This window comes from Bos indicus x Bos taurus, chromosome 6 (genome assembly GCF_003369695.1).
Source record: "Bos indicus x Bos taurus breed Angus x Brahman F1 hybrid chromosome 6, Bos_hybrid_MaternalHap_v2.0, whole genome shotgun sequence".
NCBI lineage: Eukaryota > Metazoa > Chordata > Mammalia > Artiodactyla > Bovidae > Bos > Bos indicus x Bos taurus.
The window spans coordinates 57,314,403-57,339,057 of record NC_040081.1 but is presented as its reverse complement, the minus strand read 5'-3'; the positions used below and the strand labels follow the sequence as shown (position 1 = coordinate 57,339,057).

Below are 24,655 nucleotides of genomic sequence, written 5' to 3'. Positions count from 1 at the left end.
TGTCCATTGAGTCAGTGATGCCATTCAACCATCTCATCCTCTGTTGTCCCCTTGTCCTCCTGTCCTCAATCTTTCCCAGCATCAGGGTCTTTTCAAATGAGTCAGCTCTTCACATCAGGTAGCCAAAGTATTGGAGTTTCAGCTTCAACATCAGTTCTACCAATGAACACCCAGGACTGATCTCCTTGCAGTCCAAGGGACTCTCAAGAGTCTTCTCCAACACCACAGTTCAAAAGCATCAATTCTTCGGCACTCAGCTTTCTTTATAGTCCAACTCTCACATCCATACATGACCACTGCAAAAACCATAGCCTTAACTAGATGGACCTTTGTTGGCAAAGTAATGTCTGCTTTTTAACATGCTATCTAGGTTGGTCATAACTTTCCTTCCAAGGAGTAAGCATCTTTTAATTTCATGGCTGCAACACCATCTGCAGTGATTTTGGAGCCCAGAAAAATAAAGTCTGACACTGTTTCCACTGTTTCCCCATCTATTTCCCATGAAGTGATGGGACCGGATGCCATGATCTTAGTTTTCTGAATGTCGAACTTTAAGCCAACTTTTTCATCTCCTCTTTCACTTTCATCAAGAGGCTCTTTAGTTCTTCTTTACTTTCTGCCACAAGGGTGGTGTCATCTGCATATCTAAGGATATTGATATTTCTCCCAGCATCTTGATTCCAGCTTGTGCTTCCTCCAGCCCAGTGTTTCTCATGATGTACTCTGCATAGAAGTTAAATAAGCAGGGTGACAATATACAGACTTGATGTACTCCTTTTCCTATTTGGAACCAGTCTGTTGTTCCATGTCCAGTTCTAACTGTTGCTTCCTGACCTGCATACAGGTTTCTTAAGGGGTAGGTCAGGTGGTCTGGTATTCCCATCTCTTTCAGAATTTTCCACAGTTTATTGTGATCCACACAGTCAAAGGCTTTGGCATAGTCAAGAAAGCAGAAATAGATGTTTTTCTGGAACTCTCTTGCTTTTTCCATGATCTAGCAGATGTTGGCAATTTGATCTCTGGTTCCTCTGCCTTTTCTAAAACCAGCTTGAACATCTGGAAGTTCACGGTTCACATATTGCTAAAGCCTGGCTTGGAGAATTTTAAGCATTACTTTACTAGCGTGTGAGATGAGTGCGCTTGTGAGGTAGTTTGAGCATTCTTTGGCATTGCCTTTCTTTGGGATTCAACATGGCATTGAAGGTCTGGCTCCTCATCAAACCTTGCCAAGTGCTGACCTTTAAAGCCAGCACCAAACAAAGTACTTTGCCCTCATTAGGTACTGAGTCACTAATTAACGATAAAAGGGGGATGGTAACAAGTAAGTTCAATACCAAATACACACTGGCTGGCTGACCCCACATTGTGCTTGCCGGACCTGTGGCCCCTGGACTGGTACTTCCTCTACGTCAGAGGATCTGACAGAGGTTCAGTGAGATGATCATTTGCAAGATAATTGGGAAACATTTCCAAATACATCCGGTCTCTCCAGAAACATCTGAGTGACACTATATCACACATTATGCAGGTAATCACAATTTATTGTACCTGTCTTGCTTTTCTGCCACAGCAAGTCTATCAGCATCTGGGTCATTTGCTAAAATGATTTTGGCCTTGATTTTGTCAGCCAAAGCAAAAGACAAAGTCTGAAAAAGAGAGAAAAAGAAGAGAAAAAGATCACTCCAACCAAGAACTGAGCACACTACAGTCTTCAAAAATATTCAGTTCTTTAAGAACTAAAAGAGGTCTTTTCCCAAACCAAGACTGAATCCTATTTCTGGAACTGGTCTTGGTTGGTCACATACTACTTCCTAAGTCAGAGGTCAGATAACGAGAGCATCAACGGACGACCCACGTGTGCCAGTGGGACTCGCCTAACATCTGACTGTGTTTGTGGCTGGCCTGGTTATTTCCAAGCCTGGCCCTGTGATCAACCTCACAGACAAACCAAAATTGACTCTCTGAGTATAACTGTTACCCTAACCTTTAAAAAGTTTAAGTGGGGGCTTCTTTGATGGTCCAGCAGCTAAGACTCTGTGCCCCCACTGCAGGGGGCCTGGTTTAATCACTGGTCAGGGAACTAGATCCCACATGTTGCAACTAAGATCTGGGGCAGCCAAGTAAATAAATACTAAAAATAAATAAAATAAAAAGCTTAAAGGAACCATAATTTAAATAGCAACTTTTTCATATCAAAAAAATGTCAACTGAGTGATAAAAATTGTGTGACAAACCTCCATTCTATTATTGTTTCTTTTTGGCATTAAGAAGCACAGTAAACTAAATGAAACTAAATTAATTAAATTGAATGTAAAGCATCATTTTAAATTTGCGAGCAATTTCAGCTTTCACATCCTGATGCTTAACACATCTGATTTGAAAGTTCTTTTAAGAAATGGATAACTAATAAATTAAATTTACAGTGACGAAATTAATTTTTGTTTGGCACAATGAAAACACACAAAAAACTTCTTTTACTCCAAAGTAATAGTTTTGAATTATATTCAAGATAAATTTTATAATTAAAAAAAGTCAAGTTACCAAGACACCTTTACCCTCTTCGGGATTCGGGTATTTCACTGTTGGGAACTCAGGATCAGGGTCCTTCTGTTCGGAAACAGCCTCGGGAGGAACAAAGTCGAATGCCTTGAAAGCCGACTGCACGAAGCTGTGACCCACACCATGGACAGAGGTATGCACGAACTTCACCTTGGTCTCCTTGTTCACAGCCCTAGAAACAGACACATGGAGAATGAGAAGAAACACAAGCATGGCTCTCAAAACGAAAGGTTTGCAAAATATCAAGGAACCAGATACCTAAGAACATAAGATTTCAAAATAATAAGAATGTATAAGACAACTGAGTGTCTTTCAAAATTCTATTAAAAAAAAAAGAAAGAAAGCTTTTTCACTCTCTTCCAAACATACACGCTCCCACAACACATTGTTTTAAATTTCACTCTGTAGTTACTTCCTGCAAATCCGATTACTTTTGGATTTTGTTTCATGCTACAACTTTCACACCTACAGCGGGTTCCAAGAAGGACTCCCAGCTGGCCCATGGCAGTACCTACCCACAGCAGTGCCAGCTCCAGGGCTTCAACTATTCCCTACCATCTTCACATATGATTTTCAAAATGTCCCTTTGAACACAATGTGATGGAACTTCCCATATATAGATGTATAACTAATAAAACATTTTCTTTGTCAAGTAACAATCCTATTTAGCAAAGTACTCTGATTGAGGGACTTAATGTAGAATAAAAATAACATCAAAATTAACAGCAGAAGTTATAGAAAATGTAAATACAAAGTGTTAAAAAATTCCAGCTATCTGACTGCTAGGTTCTAAGGTAGTGTGCACTTCTTTTGGCAATGAGTAAATGGACAAGGTCTTCCTTAAGACAACGATAGTTTAAAACAAACATATCTTTGAAAACAGATACATCTAGAAAAATAAATATGCAAGATTAGTGAGAACAAATCTGGAAAAGATAGAATTCAGAAGTTGATCCAATTTGAATTGGGAAATATGTGAGAAGCAGTAAGGCTTAGTGGTTAACATGATTTGGAGACAGATTCTAAATTTAAATCCTGGAGATCTGCTACTTTTATTTGGCTGCCCTGGGTTTTAGTTGTAACACACAGGATCTTCGATCTTTGTCACAGCACGTGAGATCTTTAGTTGTGGCATGTGGGATCTAGTTCCCTGACCAGAGATCAAACCCGGGCCCCCTGCATTGGGAGCGTGAAGTCTCAGCCACTGGACCACTAGGAAAGTCCCTAGAGCTCTGCCACTGCTAAGCTGTGTGACTGTTGCTTATTTTCTGTGACCTCTCTGAGTTACAGTTTTCTCATCTATAAAATGGCAATATATCAGAACCTACCCTCAGCATTACTGTGATGATTAAAATGAGATGAATTAATTAGTACAAAGGAAGGGAATATAGCAGTTATCTGATAGATAATAGCACTTAAATTCTGTTAGAAATTGTCTGATTAAAGGTGGTATTTCCAATTAGTCAAAGAAAAATAGATTCCTCAGTTTAATATGTTAGTACAACTGCACTTTTTAGAAAGAATTTAATCTGCTTTCCTACTTTATGCCTCATACAAAATTAAAAATAACTAAGAATTCAAAAGATTTAAACATTGCAAAATGTGGACTTCCCTGGAATACAGTGGTTAGGACTCTGTGCTTCCACTGCAGGGGACACAGATTTGATTCCTGGCTCGGGAACTAAAATCTCACATGTCATGTGGCATGGCCAAAAACAAAACACTGCAAAATGTAAACATGAAAGCTTTAAAGTAAAACAAGAGTTGTGCTTTTTTAAAAAATAGTCTTGGTATAGTGAAATCTTTTTAAGTATGACACAAAACCCAGAAGTAGGCAATTAAAAGTTTCAATGAAAAAATCCAAAGGTAACAACAGATGGGAAAACAATATTTGAAATAAACAAAGACTAGTTTTTCTGTACAAGCAAAGAGGTTTCACAAATGCAAAAAAAGAACAAATACTTAGAAAAATATAGGTTAAATAAAGATAAAAATATTCATAATTAAAAATGTAAATAAAGTTAGGTATTGCTTTCATGTAGCAAACTGGGAGAGAGGAGACATTTCATAATACTCAGTGTAGGTAAGAATGTGTGTGGATCATATACTGTTATCATATTCTGTTGGTGAGAACTTCAGCTAGTATAACATTTCTAAGAGCAATTTTTTAATCATTATTAACTTTATAAATGCATATATAATTCTGATGCCTGCACTGTATCTTTTTTTTTGTGCCCCGCATATCTTGTGGGATCTTAGTTCCCCAACCAAGAACCAAAGCCCTGCCCTCCATAGTGAAAGCGCACAGTTCTAACCACCACTAGGACCATCAGTTCAGTTCAGTTCAGTTGCTCAGTCACGTCCAACTCTTTGCGACCCCATGAATCGCAGCACGCCAGGCCTCCCTGTCCATCACCAACTCCCAGAGTTTACTCAAACTCACATCCATCGAGTCTGTGATGCCATCAGGACATTCCATCTACCGTGTATTTTTTTGAATACTCTTATACACACACACACACCAATACTCAAGGAACCGTGCTCAAAGTTGCAGACTGGCGCTACTTGGTGAATAGCAGAAAACTAGAAACCCTTAGTCTTTATGAAGTTCAGTAAGAGGGACAGAAGGAACATGCACAGATGAGTTTTGTTTGGATTACAGACCATTTTTAAATGGTCCCCAACATTTAAAAATTAGAGAATTTCATATACAAAAATCTAGGTTTCCAGTTTCTCTTAGGAGAAAAAAATCAGATAACTGGTAATGCGGGATCCATGTTTGCACATGGTAACACCAATGGCATGGCAGCTCCCTTCAGGTGGGGTGGGGCTTCCACATTCCATACAGGAGCTGCCACTCCCAGACGGTTCAGCAAATACAATACTAGAGACAACCCTAAAGTTCTGCTGCTTAACCATCAGTGGTTCCTTCCTAAGGGGACAATCAGGAGTGATGGGACCCTCAGCATACTAGGGCAGGACAACCCTTCACTCAGCTCCTCTGCTTCCTGTCCATGAGCATCACATCTGTGTCACGGGGTTAAACAGACTGGTACAGTAGCCATTAAAACACAATGGTCAGGACTAATGGGAGCTAATACAGAAAGGTATCCATGACAAATTAACCAGAGGGGAAAAGGCATAGAATAAGACACATGCACTCTATATTCTTAGTTACGATTTGGAAATACTAATATATTACATGTATATATGTTTATATATGAAATGAAAATTTCTGGGAAGATAAAAAAAGTCAACATTTTCTTTTTTTTAATATAAATTTATTTAATTGGACTCTCCTTTTTCTCAACATTTTCTATTTGACACCTTCCAACAAGCTTTTTTTTTACATACATATATAAAAGTATGCACACATACACACATATATAGATATATGTATATATATTATACACACACACACACGGCTTTCCTGGTGGCTCAGACAGTAAAGTGTCTGCCTGCAATTCAGGTGACCCAGGTTCGAACCCTAGGTCGGGAATATCCCCTGGAGAAGGAAATGCAAACCAACTCCAGTACTCCTGCCTGCAAAATCCTATGGACAGAGGACCTGGGTAGCCTATGGGGTTGCAAAGAGTTGGACGTGACTGAGTGACTTCACTTTCTTTCTTTACATGCACATATACATATATATGAATCTACAACAGAGGTCAGAAAACCACAGCCTGTGGGCTAGCCACCTGCTTCTACAGTCATAGGATCTACCACTGAGCTATGCCCCTGAAACCCATTTTTATAAACTTTTTTTTAACACAGCTATGTTTGTTGTTCATTCATTTCCATATTATCTATGGCTGCTTTCTTGCAAACACAGAGTTGGGTAGTTGAGCAACACAGTGGCTCACAAAGCCAAAAGTATTCACTATCTTTCTAAGAAAAGTTGCCAACCCCTCATCTATAGCCTCTTAAGTCAGATGCAATAACAGTATATGGAGTATAGAATACCGGTTGAGGACAAAAATGTAATGAAAACATAATTTGGTTGAATCACATTAATTTAACTCACTTGAGGTGAGTTTCCAACCCATTTACCTGTGAAAACAGTATTTTTTAAGGTCTTCAAAATAGTCTTTATTGATGGAAGCGCTTGGGTCATGTAGGAGCAGACTGCCATTGAGTACAGAATCGTCCCAGGCTTGAGGCCACGGTTCTAGATTTTCTTCAATAGCCTGTGAAATCCCTTTATCATGAGGAGAGATGATCTGAGCCCCATTATCCCAATAGACCTGGAGAACATGGGAACATATCCAGACGGTTTAGAGTTCATCCATTCCCTGTGCTCCCAAGGCACAGACTTCAGATGGAAGGACATAAGTATGGAGAGAAAAATAAAAATACCTTATAACCATTATCCTGCTTTGGATTGTGAGACGCAGTTATCATGATTCCAGCACAAAGTTTCAAATGTGATACTGTGTAGGGCTGTAATATAGTAGGAAACAAGAACAATTTGAAGCAAAATATTAGATATATTTAAAAGGTCTATCATACATTGTTTGTACCATTTTCCCTTTAATAAACGTAATATATAAATATCATAATGTGTCATACAATATTTTTGTGCCACATCCAAGGAGTATACTCTGATTACCCTTAAAACTAACTCACTGCTCAAAATTTTGTGATGTGTACCCTAAGTAAGAAAGGCAAGTATTTTCCTGTGTATCTTTTTATCCTATCTTCTCCTTGGTGAAGGTAGAAAATTCTTTACACAGTATGATGCTCTGACTCTCCAATGCACATTCTTTTAAGCCTTCTGCTTAGGAAGGAAGCTTATGGCTTCAGTTTATTCTCTCCAACTGCATCCTCTGCTCTTCTTTCCCTGATTTGCTTTTAAATAAAAGGTTGAGGAAATGTGAACAACATGGAGAGAGCTCTCAGAGCTTGCATTTATCTCCCACTCCAGGGCTGACTGTCCCGCTCTTGTATTTCTACGTAGCTCCCATCTTTATAAGACTACTTCCCCACATGGGGAGAGGATCCCCTATGGCTACACCTGAGGTTTAGTCTACACAGGGAGCCTGAAATTCTACCTGTCTGTCCCCCTCTACCCTCCCACCAAAAATCACTGTGGTCACTTGCCCCTCTAGGAGGTATCTCATGTTCCCCAGGTGTCCTGGAGCAAAGAAAAAGGGAGAATTACTCCACTCCTTGGGCCAGTGATCATGAGACACTTATTTAATTCATGTCTGATATAAAAACAATAGCTACCAACATTAATATAGTACAGAAGACCAAGGATGCCTGAACACATTGCAGTTTTTCCATCAAACAGTAAAATTTGAGCCACATCTGGATGTGACACTGAGCATCTGCTGGGATATTTACAAGCTAGGAGGAGCTGCACTTACCTGTCAGTGCACTAGAGACAGTAAACGCAAAGCTAGTGGAGATTACTTCTGTATTTATACACTCTCATTTCTACTTGATGGAAGTAAGTGCATTTGAATTATGTTTTTGGTTTAATTTCTAAAAACATATATTTTGAGCATCTGGCCCTACTCTTAAAAGTTCATTCTACTTAAAAGGAACAGCTGTCGTAGTACCTGTTATCCTTTTCTTTAGATTCTGTTACAATAGGAATTTGATAAAAATCTTACTAAAACATGCCAAGCATGCTTCTGGTACTGGCTATGAATAGGATTTAGAGTGAAACACTCATATATAAAAAGTTGGTACACCAATTTGTCAAAAATTTCATGGTAAGATATGGTTTGAGGTGAATTCAGATTTAGATCCCAGAAGTTTCCTAATTGCGGTAGCTGAGAAAAAGAACACAAACCAAATTAAAAAGCAAAAAGACAAACAGACAAAAGACATTCTGCTAACCAGCTAAAATATCTTCTGAATGCAAGCAAAAGAAAAAATGAACTAAAAAAAAGAAATAAATTCTGATGAATCAAAAGTTGAACACCAGAGAAATATTACTAGGGTGTGGGAGGAACATTCCTGGAGAGGTAAGTCTTGATAAAAGGCAAGGAGCCCTTCTGTCTTTCAAACAACTGAATCCCAAGAGCCCTAAAGATGGTAAAACCTGGCCATGTTCCACCCCTGATCCTGGGACAGGAAATTATAAAAGCAAACACTTACCACAAAAGGGGTTGGGGTTATATCAGAAAAGAGGTACACTGGAATCCCCTGGCTGATAAACGTGGTTGCAGCAAGTCGGGCAAATCTGGAAATACAGAGTGACCGGGGAGAAAAGGAGAGTAGAGCTGTCAGGAGAGCAGGTGACAACAGAGAAGAAAATGAAGGTCCAACCATTTATTTTTTTATATTTATTTGACCGCCCCAGGTCTCAGTTGCAGCACTCCAGATCTTTAGGTGTGGCATCCAAGCTCTTAGTTGTGGCATGTGGGATCTAGTTCCCTGATCTGGGATCAAACCCAGGCCCCCTGCATTGGGAGCATGGAGTCTAGCCAGTGGACCACCAGGGAAGTCCCCCAACCGTTTCTTTAGACTGAGAACAGCAGCCAGATCGATGAAAACCTTAATTGTACTCTACTGGCAGAGAACATTAAACCTGGAGGAACCTAAGGAGTCATTTCATTCCACCCCTTTGTTTAAGAGAAATGGGACTAAAGTTGAGAAAGGCCAGATGACTTGTCCCATGTCCACCGGGCACACAGCAGCTAAGCCAGGCTGCACCCAAGTCTCTCAGCTCTCTTCCACCTCAGCGGGTCTCAGCCAAGGGCGGTCCTGCTCCCACGGGACACCTGAATCATCTGGAGACAATTTTGGTTGTCACCGGGGTATGCTGCTAGTGGTAGCTGGCGGATGGAGGCCAGGGATGCTGCTAAGCATCCCACACTGCACAGGGCAGTGCCTGTAATGAAGAGTTATCTGGCCCTGTACCAAGTCGCATGGCACCAGGCAGAACGGAGAAGTCTCTACAGCTGTCACTGCCCAGGATACGCCATGAAGACTAGTGTTTGATTCAGTGTTGTCCTCTACAAAACACACGGCACACTGCTGTGAGTGTGAGATATACGTGGGATACACGTCTGTATATGATACATATACATCTTGGCTCCTTTCAGCTCTTAAAAGATGACAAATTTTTGACACTTTGACATATTTCTCAATTTCCACAGCATCTGGCTTAGGGCAGGACACAGAACATGGCAGCAAGTCTTTCTTCATGCTTAAAGTATTTCATCACAATTTACTTCCAATAAACAATTTACTTCCAATGAACAATATTACACTATTAGAGGATTAAACAAAGTATTTGATCATTCTCTCAAATATTTCTTGAGCACTAACTGCATGGAACACTATTTTGGGAGCTGGCTAGGGCAAAAACAGCAAATCTTTAACAACTCAGGCATTAAAATTCCTAGAATTAAGAGTAATACAAAAATGATTTTGACAATTTAAAAAATGCCCCTATATAGGAGAAAGTAAAAAAACAACAAATTTTAGCAAAAATAATTTAAATAAAAACCTGAATTAGATACATATTGCATTCACTAAAAGGTACAAAAGTCACTTTTGCAACCTCAGGAAATGACATTGTTCACATAAGCTATCAAGAGGAAGTGTTACAGCAAAAAAGAGGGTCATATGACATGATTATGACCAGTGATGGGCAAACTCCAGGCATTCTGTAAATAAAGTTTTACAAAACTTTACTCAGTCATGAATTGTTCATGGCTGTTTTCATGCTACATGGCAGAGCGGTGTGGTTGTAACGGAGACTGTGCCGCCTACAGTGTGTAAGATACTGACTATTTGCCCTTTAGGGAAAAAGTTTGCTGACCCCTGGTGCCAGCCTCTTTATGTTTAAATTGTGGTACCTTCTCTCACTTTATGATCTCAGAGCAAAAAGTACATAGATTACAGGTTTTGTGAGGACTAAATAAGTAAATACCTAGGTGCCTAACTTGCATTCAGCACTTGAATGATTCTAGCATCGCTGCCACCACCACACCACCATCACCACCGCTACCACCACCGCTACCATCATCATCATCACCACCATCACCATCATCATCACCACCACCATCACCATCATCATCACCACCATCACCATCACCATCTGCCTATAGCCACAAAAGACAGTCTCATTGGTTTGGGAATGTTACAACAATGCACTTTGCAATGGGCATTTAAGAATGAGAAGAAGCTCATGAGGCTTATAAATAGTAGAAGAAAAAAATTTCATAAAAGGAAAAAAAGTGAAGAGAAATAATGCTGCTGTTGTTCAGTTGCCCAGTCGTGTCCGACTCCTTGAGACCCCATGGACTGCCATACGACAGGCCTCTCTGTCCCTCACCATCTCCTGAAGTTTTGCCCAAGTTCATGTCCATTGCATCCAGCCATCTAAATCCTCTGACGCCCTCTTCTACTTCTGCCTTCAATCTTTCCCAAAATCAGGGACTTTTCCAACAAGTCAGCTGTTTGCATCAGATGACCAAATACTGGAGTTTCAACTTCGACATCATTCCTTCCAACAAGTATTCAGGGTTGATTTTCCTTAAGATTGACTGATTTGATCTCCTTGCTGTCCAACGGACTCTCAGGAGTCTTCTCCAGCACCATAGTTCAAAGGCATTGAGACTGGAGATATCAAGGGAACATTTTGCCCAAGGATGGGCACAATAAATGACAAACAGTAGAGATCCCAGCAGACGCTGAAGAGATCAAGAAGGGAAGGAAAAAATACATGGAAGAACCGTATTGAAAAGATCCAGATGAACTGGATGACAATGATGGTGTGGTCAGCCACCCAGAGCCAGACATTCTGGAGAGCAAAGTCAAGTGGGCCTTACAAAGCACTGCTGTTAATAAAGCTAGTGTATGCAACAGAATTCCAGTAGAACTATTCAAAACCCTCAAGGATGATGCCATCAAGGTGCTGCATTCAATATGTCAGCAAATCTGGAAGACCAAGCAGTGACCACAGGATTGGACAAGCTCAATTCTCATCCCAATTCCCAAAAAGGGTAGACGAAAGAATGTGCTAACCACTGGACAATTGCACCCATCGCCCATGCTATTAAGGTCACGCTTAAAATCTTGCATGCTAGGCTTCAGCATTATGTGAACCAAGAACTTTCAGATGTCTAAGCTGGATTTAGAAAAGGAAGAGGAACCAGAAATAATACTGCCATTTACAAAAAATTGCCTTAGATAGGTATTAAGTTCTACATTGTCTAAATAATTACATTTTCTTAACCCAAACATAAAACCAGAATTCTTAAAAGTTACAAACAGAATCTACCCATCTTTTTTATAGTTAAGCAATATAGCTGACAAATGTATTTAACGCCAACCCATTGAAATGGTGATTACAAATAAAACTACAAAATACACGACAAAAATATAGTTTCCTGAACATGAATATCTTTACGTACCTTCTGCTGCTGCCTCCACTTGCTGGATGGGCTCGAGCATCAAAGCTGATCACAACACCTCTTTGCTTCAGGTCACTGAATTGTTTTTCTAGGTACCTGCAAAATCCCTAAAAAACACCCATGAATTAAAAGACTATATACGTTTTAACACACCAAACCAAAAATTGATCAAGTTTTCTCTGCTTCCACAAGAGAACACTGTAGCAGGAGAGAAATCCCTCAGTAACTAAGTGAACTGCACAATAGGAAAACAACAGCTTTATTTATTTTCTATCTGTATGTATCAGGTACTGTGTTGGACACTTAGCGTTTATTATCAGTAATCCCAGATCAACTTGGCCAAGAAATCCCATTTTACAGATGGAAAAGCTAGAACTTTCAATGACTGGCCCAGTTTCAGATACACAAATAGCAGAGCCTAGATTTGTACCTGCAAGCCATGAAATTAAAAGAGGCCTGCTCCTTGGAAGAAAAGCTCTGACAAACCTAGAGAGCACACTAAAAAGCAGAGATATTATTTTGCCGACAAAGGTCCATCTAGTCAAAGCTACGGTTTTTCCAGTAGTCATGTATGGATGTGAGAGTTGGACCATAAAGAAGGCTGAGCACCGAAGAATTGATACTTTTGAACCATGGTGTTGGAGAAGACTCTTGAGAGTCCCTTGGACTGCAAGGAGATCAAACCAGTCCATTCTGAAGGAAATCAACCCTGAATATTCATTGGAAGGACAGATGCTAAAGTTGAAGCTCCACTACTTTGGCCACCTGATGCAAACCACTGATTCATTTGAAAAGACCCTGATCCTGGGAAGATTGAAGGCAGGAGGAGAAGGGGACAACAGAGGATGAGACGGTTGCACGGCATCACTGACTCGATGGACATGAGTTTGAGTAAGCTCCGGGAATTGGTGATGGACAGGGAAGGCTGGCATGCTGCAGTCCATGGGGTCACAAAGAGTCGGACACGACTGAGTGACTGAACAACAACAGACTTGTGCCTGGGTCTGGTTAGAGGTGGTTCAGTGCTAAATTAAAAGTACACAGAATCTGTGGGCTTAGACCACCACTTGTGGGCAAATGACAAGTTCCTTAATCTCTCAGTGCCTCAGTTTTCTCTTCTGTAAAATGGGAACAGTACCTACTTCTAAGGACTGCACGAGGACTAACTGAGTTAAGACATGCCATGAGCTAAGAATCCAACACCAAGGATGCACTGTGTGTTTGCTGCCACGAGCATTATTTTTACGGTCATTTTCCTTCAAAGCTTGCACCCATCTTATACAAATCTAAAATCTCTGAGGACAAGGAGGTGTTTCAGATATTTCAACTTGCTCTATATAAAGAAAAGTAAAAGAAATTCAACACAGTTTGTAAGATTTTGTCAGTTAAAAGATCTAAACTCGTTCTGTTTGTGAAATTATTTTCCAGCAGACAGATCTTAAGGAGGCTCTATCAGTCCACTATTATACAAATAGAAATTGTGCAGAGTTTGGGCTATTCCCATCCACCTAGCAATGGTCGAACACACAATTCCTGCATCTTAGTGGGTACAGTAACATCACCTCAGTCTGAAATATGGACGATTAGAAAACTGTGAACTTTGACTTCAAGAGGTTTTGATTACTGGACAAAATAGGTTTATTACAGGAATAAAAAGAACTCTGGTTGATTGCGTTATAATCACGGTTCATATTACTTGTTTCACTTTGATTAAAGGAAGTCATAAAATGAAACGTAACTCTTGTTTTTGGTAGGGCAATATTTCACAGCTTTGTTGCCAGAGTGGTGCCAGTTTAGAAAGCCTTTAGCTTTTCTTGTACAAAAATACTGCATTGGGCAAATCTTCTGAAGCTTCTGAGGGATGCAAAGTAACAAGCACACATGGGAGCTGTTTTTGTGGGGTTCCTAGAAGGTACAATGGCACCCCACTCCAGTACTCTTGCCTGGAAAATCCCATAGATGGAGGAGCCTGGTAGGCTGCAGTCCAAGGGCTCGCTGAGGGTCGGACACGACTGAGCGACTTCACTTTGACTTTTCACTTTCATGCATTGGAGAAGGAAATGGCAACCCACTCCAGTATTCTTGCCTAGAGAATCCCAGGGATGGGGGAGCCTGGTGGGCTGCCGTCTATGGGGTCGCACAGAGTCGGACACGACTGAAGCGACGTAGCAGCAGCAGTAGAAGGTACACAGATGCTCACACTCTAAGGCTTCCCATAGTGATAGTGCTCTTTCTCTGGCCGTGGTGGACCCCTGAGGTACGGCCCGTGTTCAAGAGGGTTAAAAGCATTCAGTTCAGTTCAGTCATTCAGTCATGTCCAACTCTGCGACCCCATGGACTACAGCACACCAGGCTTCCCTGTCCATCACCAACTCCCGGAGCTTACTCAAACTCATGTCCATCGAGTCGGTGATGCCATCCAGCCATCTCATCCTCTGTTGTCCCCTTCTCCTCCTGCCTTCAATCTTTCCCAGGGTCAGGGTCTTTTCAAATGAGTCAGCTCTTCGCATCAGGTGGCCAAAGTATTGAAGTTTCAGCTTCAGCATCAGTCCTTCCAATGAATATTCAAGACTGATTTCCTTTAAGATTGACTCATTGGATCTTCTTGCAGTCCAAGGGACTCTCAGGAGTCTTCTCCAACACCACAGTTCAAAAGCATCAATTCTTCCGTGCTCAGCTTTCTTTATAGTGCAAATCTCACATCCATATATGACTACTGGAAAAACCATAGCTTTGACAGACCTTTGTTGGTAAAGTAATGTCTCTGCTTTTTAATATGCTGTCTAGGTTGGTCATAGCTTTTCTTCCAAGGTGCAAGCATCTTTTAATTTCATGGCTGCATTCCCTGTTGTCAATGATTTTGGAGCCCAAGAAAATAAAGTCTGTCACTGTTTCCATTTTTTCCCCATCTATTTGCCATGAAGTGATGGGACTGGATGCCATGATCTTAGTTTTTGAGTATTGAATTTTAAGCCAGCTTTTTCACTCTCTTCTTTCACCTTCATCAAGAGGATGAAGTTCCTCTTCTCTTTCTGCCATAAGGGTAGTGTCAGATACTTAAAACTAAGATACTTTAGACTAAAGCACTCAGCCTTAGTCTAAAAGCCCTATTGTCTTCAAAGGGCTCTAAAAAACTCTAGGGCCTGCTGAGGTTGAGTACCTGAGGGCACAACTAAGAGAAGGGGATGCTTTTTCCACAGAAAAGACTCACTGAAGGATCAAAATATGATCGTAAAACAGAAGAAATACCCTCTATATAGCTTCCAAAGGTTAAACTAAACCAATATGGAAAAGCTACAGAAAGACAGATTTGGCTCAAAATAAAGAAACCGTTCTTAAATGAGAATGATCCAAAGATAGGATGGCTATTTCAGAAGACAATGAATTCTCCATCACTGATGTGTCAGGCTCAGTTAAGGAACCTAACAGGAAATGATAACTGCCAGCAATGAGGCAAACAATACAAAAATTTCCCTCTAGTCTCTATCCTGTTTCCCACCGGGATATTCCTGACTCACATCCACCAGCCTCTTAAATACAACCAGATGACTCTGGGGCACCAATAGGACAAGAGTCCACACAAGGGACCAGCAAGCAGGGAGTGTTCAGAAGACTCCAGCCTCCACACCAGCCCATGTGATGCCAAAAGCAGCCGCCCCACTAAGCCCTACCCACATTACAGATCTGTGAGCAAAATAAACGTGGTTGTTGTTTAAAACCACCGTGCTTCATGTGATTCGTTGTACAGTTCTAGTAACAGAGCAAAGGGCAACCTTATCCATCAGCGTGATCCCATGTTACCCATAAACTAGAATGAGATTTCCAGGCTCACTTTATTCCAAGTCTTCCCTCCAGAAAGATCTCAGGGAGCCCTACTGCTTAACAGGTTATGTGTAGCCAGTGGTTTCCAGGGCAATTCAGGACCTTATGCAAGATTTCTTTCTTAGGATTTTGCTAGAACATGTCCAACTCTGTCTTTTTAAGTACACGTAAAGTACACATAATCACCAGTAGCTAATTTTCCCAGCCTTTTCTTTCCCGGACTAAAATGACCTTCATTTTTAACATGTCCCAGCAGCTGAAGAAACAGAACGACCTGTTCCACTTCATTTCCCTCACAGACAGAACTCTCAACACTCAGTGGCAGCTGTTTTGTCAAAGGCTTCATCTTTATTCCTAAAAGCTGAATGTAGCCCCGATAGTAAAATTCACAAATAAAGGCAAGGAAACTCAGCAATAATTTCCAACTATACTATAAATTAGGAGAAGGCAATGGCACCCCACTCCAGTACTCTTGCCTGGAAGATCCCATGGACGGAGGAGCCTGGTAGGCTGCAGTCCTTGGTGTCGCTAAGAGTCGGGGACAACTGAGAGACTTCATTTTCACTTTTCACTTTCATGCATGGAGAATCCCAGGGACAGAGGAGCCTAGTGGGCTGCCATCTATGGGGTCACACAGAGTCGGACACGACTGAAGTGACTTAGCAGCAGTAGCATACTATAAATTAAAACTAAACAGAACTAATAACTCTTGGTTATTCTGGCAGTTAAAAAAAGTTTAAACACTGCTATCTGTACAACCATAACAAAAGTTATAAAAACATAAAAGTCCGTCGGTTTAGTTGGTGAATTTGCACTGGAATGAAGCACCATGAGGGAATCTGTCTGTTTTAGTCATTATTATATTCCTGATGTCTGGCACCTAATAAATCTCTGTGAAATGAATAAATGAATGAATGAATTTCAAAACAATGCTGCTTCCACGGACTGTACAAGCCTAACTTTATGGAGTAAATGTGTGACACCCTGTGCCGAAGCAAACCCACCAGATTATTCCATAATGAAACCAAATTAGGTCTATCAAATACAAAAGGTGCCTGGAGTTAAATTAATTAAAAGAGGAGGCCATTGGACTGAGGTGGCTTTAATGCCCTAGGAGCCTACTAAGCAAGCCAAAACCTAACCTCATAAAAGCCTCAAGGTGAAGAATTCATAACTGAAGAACAGCCAATCACAAACAGCCAGCTAAGCCTTCCCAAATATGGCACCCACTTGAGCTGGAGCCAATCTATTCATTTCCTTGCTTTGTTTCTGCCTCTCCTCTATAAAAGTCTTTCCCCTAGTTCCTGTCAGTGGGGTGCTCTGAGGGGGAGCAGACTATGTGACCCTAAAACATGTCACTCTTGCATGTGGATCATTTTGAGCTGAGGCAATCAAGAGCCGGCAGACCAAAGAAAAACTTTTACCTCTTCCTTAGCTACCTAAAAGAATTCAGATAAGAAGCCTGATCCTGAAAGAGAGCTATTACCAGAGATAACTTTAAATCTGAAAGACCTATCTATATGGCAGGCAAATATCTACCAAACATCTCCTTTTCTACTGTCCTATGGACAGTAGAAAAAACCATATATATATATATATACATATAAATATATATATATTTGAAAAGTCAATCTGTCATTCTCCACTTTGAAGCTTCAACTGCTAGATTTGCCCTTGGGTCTCAGTGAGTTTATGGGGCTCCTATATGTATATAATTAAACTTGTTTACTCTTGTTAATCTGTCTTATGCCAATTTAATTAACAGACCAACCAAAGAATCTAGAAGTGTACAGAAAAAAGATTTTCTCCCCAACAGTTCCTAACTACTTTCAGTTTAGAACTGCTTGATTCGAATAGATTTTTGCTCAAATAAATTCTTAATAAATTTAATATGCTTCAGTTTATTTTTTAACACTGGGAAAATGTTAAGAATTAAGAAGTATAAAAATATGGTACCTGTGTTGTCTGAATGATGGTCAAGTCATTCATATGAGAAATTCCTGCTCCCATAGCAGCTCTGAGGCCAGCTGTCCCAAATTCCATTCGAGCGCTAAAACATTTTTGCAGTTCTTCTGTATTACCTGCTGCAATGAGTTGTTTCACTGACGCCAGAGTTAAAGGATTCTGCAAAACAGGGATGTATATGCCATTCCTGTTATTCACCTGACTATATCACCAGATATAGTCAGGTGAATAACATAATGAAAAAGCTGAAAAGAAAAAACAACCAACCAACCCACAATAATTCTAACCTACAGGAGAAAAAAGTACATATGTATGTGTTTGAAAAGAATATATATATATACACATACATATACATATTGTCATTGCTGTTCTTCAGCCGCTAAGTCATGTCTGACTCTTTTGCAACCGCATGGACTGCAGCCCATGGACTGGAGCCACCAGGCTCCTCTGTCTATGGGGTTTTCCAGGCAAGAATACTGGAGTGGGTTGCCATTTCTTTCTCTAGAGGATCTTCCCACACCAGGGATCAAGCCCATGTCTCCTGCATTGGCAGGTGGATTCTTTACCACCGAGCCACCAGGGAAGCCCACATATACATATACACACACGTATAGGCTTTTCAGTTTTATGAGGCTTTTGAAATTTGAAATATCAAGTTGGTCTTTTAAAAGTTATAATGTGTGACACTGCGATATAATAAGAAATACATGAGACTTCCCTGGCAGTCCAGTGGTTAAGACTCTACACTTTCAATGTAGGGGGTGTGGGTTCAATCCCTAATTAGCAAACTAAGATCCCACATACTGCATGGTGTGAACAAAAATTTTTTTTTTAATTAAGAAATATATATTTATTGTTCCTGAGACGGTAAAGACTCTGTGTACGATGAGGGAGACCTGGGTTTGATCCCTGGGTTGGGAAGATCCCCTGGAAAAGAGAATGGCAACCCACTCCAGTATTCTTGCCTGAAGAATTCCATGGACAGAGGAGCCTGGCAGGCTACAGTTCATGGGGTCGAAAAGAGCTGGACAGGACTAAGTGACTAACACTTTATTGTTCCTAGTTTCTAGCAAAGAGGTCATAAAACCCTGAATGATTAGGATGAAAGTTGCATCTTCTGTTATTTATAATAAATCTCTTTCGTCCATATCTGAGTTTATCCTAATGAGGTGACTACTGGAACCAACCAAGTGATCAGCTGATGGGAACTTTCAACTCCATCCTCCCCTGAATTCTAACAAGGGGAGGGGCTGGAGATTAAGATTAATAACCAGTAGCCAATAATATCAGAGAAGGCAATGGCAACCCACTCCAGTGTTCTTGCCTGGAGAATCCCAGGGACGGGGGAGCCTGGTGGGCTGCCGTCTATGGGGTCACACACAGTCGGACATGACTGAAGTGACTTAGCAGCAGCAGTAGCAGCCAATAATTTAATTAATCACATCTATGTAAAGGCACTGAAGCTCTGCACCTCTTCCCACCATACCTTGCCCTATGGATCTCTTTCAGTTGACTGTTCTTGGGTTGTGTCCTTCATTAAAAAGAATTGGTAATAATAAGTAAAGTGCCTTCCAGAGTTCTGTAAGCTATCCTAGAAAATCACCAAACCCTAGAAGGGGGTCATGAGACCCCCCCGGTTTACTGCTGCTTGGTCAGAAGTATGGGTGATAATGTGGGGCTTCTGTGGGTATCTTAAGTGGGAGCAATCTTGTGGGATGGACCCCTTAAGCGGGGTCGGTGGGGGGCAGGGTCTACACTAACTCTGGGTAGTTAGTGTCACGGTTGAGTTAAACTGAAACCCAGTTGATGTTCACAGAAAAATGAGAACTTGTTTGGTGTGAAAAACTCAAACATTTTGTGTCTGAAGTATTACGAGTACAAGGAAATCGGTTTTCCTTTATAACATAAGTGTTACTTTCTTCCCTACAAAGGTAAGCACTTTTGGAGAAACGGGATCAATACACAGGTTTTGGGGTCTAAGACTCAGAATGGAATCCCAGCCACATCATTATCCAACAAATTTATACTGTTGGGCAGAATGTCTAGTTTCTTGAATTCTGAGTTTCTTCATCTCTAAAATATGAACAACCTATAACCTTCCTTACAAGGTGGTTCTGAGGTGGTTTATAAAACACCCTTTTCTGTCTGGCATCTAGTAATAATCAAATGTTCATTTTCTTCCCTAATATCTTCAAATTTTCCTAGAGTGATAAGCTTATATAATTTAAATCAAAACACTACTTTGGTAGTATTTTGGTCTTTTAAAAATTATAATGTGTGATCCTGTGATATAATAAGAAATACATGAGACTTCCCTGGCAGTCAAATTTGAATCTTGCACTAACTACAATAGACAGGCAACTAACAAAACCCCCATCTTATAGATGGAGAAGCCTCAGATATAGTGTCTTGCTTAAACTGCATGAAAAGCATTAACTTAGTACCTTTTCTGTTACATTGACTGCTTCAAATGGACACTCACATGAATCATTCATTTTTTTGGTACAACGGTTACACAAAATGTTAAGAATGGAGAAAAATGACAATTACATTAATTTCACATCAAACTTTTAAATTAAGAATTCAGGGTAACAAACTTTATTTCTATCTTCCAGCTACCATCTCAAGTAGACAAACATGCAGGCAAAACATGGCCACATAATTAAACTTTGAAATGCTACTGAAATAAAACACTGGTTTTCTGGAATTAAGCCCACATTTTCAGATTGTTCCAGATTCAACAAGAAACAAGTGAAAGCCCATTTTCTTAGTTAAAAGCAATAGCCACTGACCACAGAGCACAGGCTGACCTATCAGATTGTCAGGTGCCCCCAAGTTAGGGCTCAGTTCTGGAATGTAAAAGCGGTTCAACAGATATTTGCGGAGGGAATGAGAAAACACAGAGACTTCAAGGTCATACTCAATACCCGGTAATTCTTTCATTCACAGTGTAGACTTGGAAAATCCTAATTGACTTTCAATATCTCTAAAAGACCAAATAGCCAGAGAGAAACCAAAGGAGGCAGAAAGACAAGAATAAAAAATCAGGAGGTCAGTGGAGACCAGAATAAGATGTGCAAATGACACGTGTGTCAGGGTCCAAAGGAATGGGGATGGAGGCACTTTGGAAATGCTGGAGGGTACCTGCTGGGTGCCTCACCACCCTTGGGGCAATCAGACCAGAGTGCTGCAATGCTTTTAGCTGGCCTCAAGTTCCCTCTGGGTGCCTGTCTCAAGTCAAAGAAGAAACTGAGAAAGGGAAGAACAAGAGGAGTGGCAGAAATTTAAAAATAAGAAAAACACTCCCTCACTTCTATCTAGTGAGGTACTCTCTGTATACACAGATACAACATTTTGTAGAAACTGGATTTTTATTTCTTCAAAGGGAAAGTTTTATGAAACTAATTCATTACCAATTATGACTTTAAAAGATTTCTACTCACTGCCAGTTACTGAGTTATCAGAAATGGGGGCTTTTCCCTCCTCCAAAGAATTATAAGAAAAAGGAGTTGCCCATAGCATCCAGAAACAGTCTGTACTGGCATTTCCTGGGCAGGGACGGGAGGGTGAAGGGGAAGTCCTCACTGACTCAATATCCCAGGCCTCTACCACTGTGCAGGCTTATGGACCATGCAAGTTAGTGAAGAAGTGGGCAGCACCTGCTATGTGATTTGCTGGGGCCTGCAAAACAAAAAAGGAACTCCTTGTTAAAAATATTTTTAAAAATTTTAAAGTGGGACAGAATATTAAACCAAGTGCTGGGCCCTCCGAGGAGAACAGGTTCTGTGCAACCCAGTGAATCTCTTGTCTTTGAAGTCAGCCCTGGAGACAGACATTGGTAAATAAACCCACAAGCAAGTGTTTTTGTTTTTGGCCAATCTCTGTAAGGGGTATGAGGGAAAAGAACAGTATGTTTAAGGAGAGTATTAGAAAGAAATAATTCACCCTTGGGAGCCAGGGAAGGCCTCTCTACATAAGCCACATTTAAATTCAGACCTGAAACAGGAGAAACAAGTTTAGCAGAAGAGAGCCAGAGGAAATATCTAGGAATGCAAACAGGTGCAAGAGACAGAACAAATAGGAAGTGAGTAACCCAGGTTAGAAAGGAGACTGGGAATGGTGTCTGGAGCTGAGTCCCTGCTCCAACACCTCAGAGAGTGAAAAGCTGGGGTGCTGTGTCCAAGGGGCTCCCCATCTTCTTCCCAGCAAAGTCAGAGACCTGAGAAAAACGCCAGAAGCCAAGCGGGCCCAACGGAAAGCACCTATATTGGCAACCAAGCGCCTGGGAATGCCGCTCTGCCAAGTCCCCAGGAGCCTGAGGGACAGCGGGAACCATTTTGGGTCGCTGGGGGACGCACCGCCGACTGCAGAGGGCGGGCCCCGCGGGCAGAGTGGCAGGAACTCGCGGTCGCCTCTATCAGAGGAGGCCCCCGGAGCCCGGCTCGCTCCCCTACTCCTGGCTCGCCGGACCGCAGGTCTGGTTGCGGAACAACCTTTCCGGGCCTACTTGGAATGGGCCACAAACCAGCCACACCGACGAGGCCTGGCGGCCGCCCCTTATCCTTCTGGCAGGACCCGCTCGGCCTTGCGGGGTGGGCGGTGAGGGAAGGAAGCACTTTCACTCACCACAGGAAAGGGGATCCCGAACCTCCCCCGGTCGCTCGCGGCCCCAAGGGACCCCCTCACCTTGTCCCATCTCAGCCACTGGGCCGTCTCCTGGTCCAGCCGGGAGTCCATGCCTGCGTCGCCGCCTCCCGGAGCCCTCGTCGCAGCTGCCGCCGCCAACGCCGCCACCTCCAACCGCGCTGCCACCACCAAGTTCAGGAGGTGGCAAGACCTTCCTTCCGGCGGGGCGGGGAGAGGCGGGGGCAGGGCGGGGAGATCCGGCTCGGGAGCCACCAGCGTCCCGGAGGAAAATGACTCGCTCGCCTTAAGAGCACGCCTCCTGGCGGTGTGCCTGCGCGCCTGGGCGGGGGAGAGGGAGGCGGGGCAGCGGGATAGAAGTGTGGGGATGGAGGTGGGGCTGCCGAAAGCTCAAGAGGTTACTCCTGTTCCTGGTGGCTCAGACAGTAAAGTGTCTGTCTGCAATGCAGGAGACCCGGTTCGATCCCTGGGTTGGGAAGATCCCCTGGCGAAAGAAATGGCAGCCCACTTCAGTATTCTTGCCTGGAAAATCCCATGGACAGCAGAGCCTGGTAGGCTACTGTCCGTGGGATCGCAAAGAGTCGGACACGACTGAGTCACTTCACTTCACTTCACACTTAAGCCATTCATTCAGGTCCTACTGAGCTCCAGGCACCGGGTCGGGAGCCGGGATCCGAGCACCGGTAAACCCAGAGAGGAGCCTAAAAATTATGCAGAAATTCTGAGGGTCAAGAATAACCGAGAAAAATCTTGAAGATTAGGTGGGACGATTAAGATAGATAGATGGTGAGACAGAATGGAGAGTCCAGAAACAAGTCTACCCGTGTGGACGTGTGTGTGTGTGTTTGTGCTCAGTCGTGTCGGACTCTGCGACTCCATGGACTATGGCCCGCCAAGCTTCTCTCTCCATGGGACTTTTCAGTCAAGAAGACTGGAGTGGGTTGCCGGTTCCTCTAGGGTATCTTCCCGACCCAGAGATCCAACCCATGTCTTCTGAGTCTCCTGCATTGGTAGGCAAATTCTTTACCACTAAGCCACAGTTCATTTATTTCAGAGGTGGCGCTGCAGAGCACGGGGAAAGATTGGTATTTTCAGTTAATGGTGCTAGGTCAATTGGATATCTATGGAGGAAGAAGAAAAAAGAAACTTGAGCCCCTCCCTCACATCACATCTCATATAAATATGCATTCCAGATTAGTTGTAGATCTAAGTGTGAAATGTACAATGAAATTTCTTGAAACTAATGAGTTATCTTCATGATCTTAGGACCACTAACCCATAAAGGTGGAGAAGAAAATGGCAACCCACTCCAGCATTCTTGCCTGGAGAATCCCATGGGCAGAGGAACCTGTCAGGCTACAGTCCATGGGGTCCCAAGAGTCCCACATGACTTAGTGACTAAACCAACCAACCCACCCATAAAGGAGATGCATGCAGTGAGCATGAAAATGTATATGCAAGAATGTCTCTAACGTCATTATTCGTAATGGCTCCCAAATGTCCATCAACAATACAATAGATAAATACATTGTAGTATATTCATTCAATGATATAGGCAAAGTATGGTCTATTCATACAGCAGGGAAAAAGAAATATTGTACACATTATAGATACGGCTCACAAACATTATGTTGAATGAAGGGCTCCCCACCCCCAATATTGGCTTATTCCTCATATATGAAATTCTAAAATAGGTAAAAATATAACGAAAGGAAACAGATCAATCGTGTCCAAGAATTGGGGGTAGGGAGAGCAGTTGTTTACAAAGGGCACAAGGGAATTTGTGGAGTGATAGAATTGTTTTGTATCTTGGCTGAGGTTATAATAAACACAATACAGGTTCATCAAATCTCATGCAACTGTGTATCAAGCGAGCTCAGTAGCTGGTAATAGTTCCCTGGGCTGCACCTATAAATTGTGCATTTTCTGTGTACTCTCTTTCTTTTTTGTATTTATTTATTTATTCAATTTCAATTTTAAAAAGAAAACAATATATATCCAGGATCTATGATAGCTAGCTAAGTGTAATGAGAAATATATCATATAATCATACTGTCACAGCAGGCAGGTATTGGAGAAATGGGGGCAGGGGTCAGGTGTCAGGAAATCACGGAAATCGCGCATCCTGTAAACAACAGGAATCCATAGGCAGACAAAGGGAAACCAGAACTTTCAGACCACAAGAAATTGGGTGAAAAGGATCTGAATGCGTGCGTGCTCAGCCGCATTCAGCTCTTTTCAAGACCCCATGGACTGTAGTCCACCAGGCTTTTCTGTTCATGGGATTT

At 41.8% G+C, this 24,655-nt stretch overlaps 1 protein-coding gene across 1 annotated transcript in view; it reads right to left on the bottom strand.

Moving 5' to 3' along the window:
* The window catches only part of PGM2 (phosphoglucomutase 2), a 37,348-nt gene extending 14,762 nt beyond the window's left edge, over positions 1-22,586 (bottom strand). The window contains exons 1-8 of the mRNA XM_027544245.1: positions 22,410-22,586; positions 17,715-17,882; positions 11,937-12,043; positions 8,668-8,752; positions 6,916-6,999; positions 6,610-6,803; positions 2,542-2,731; positions 1,549-1,646 (exon numbers count right to left, since the gene is read on the bottom strand). Of these exons, the coding sequence (XP_027400046.1) occupies positions 1,549-1,646; positions 2,542-2,731; positions 6,610-6,803; positions 6,916-6,999; positions 8,668-8,752; positions 11,937-12,043; positions 17,715-17,882; positions 22,410-22,460 (977 nt within the window). The 5' untranslated portion in view covers positions 22,461-22,586. The remainder of the gene's footprint in view (positions 1-1,548; positions 1,647-2,541; positions 2,732-6,609; positions 6,804-6,915; positions 7,000-8,667; positions 8,753-11,936; positions 12,044-17,714; positions 17,883-22,409) is intronic.
* Between the last annotated feature and the right edge of the window lie 2,069 nt (positions 22,587-24,655).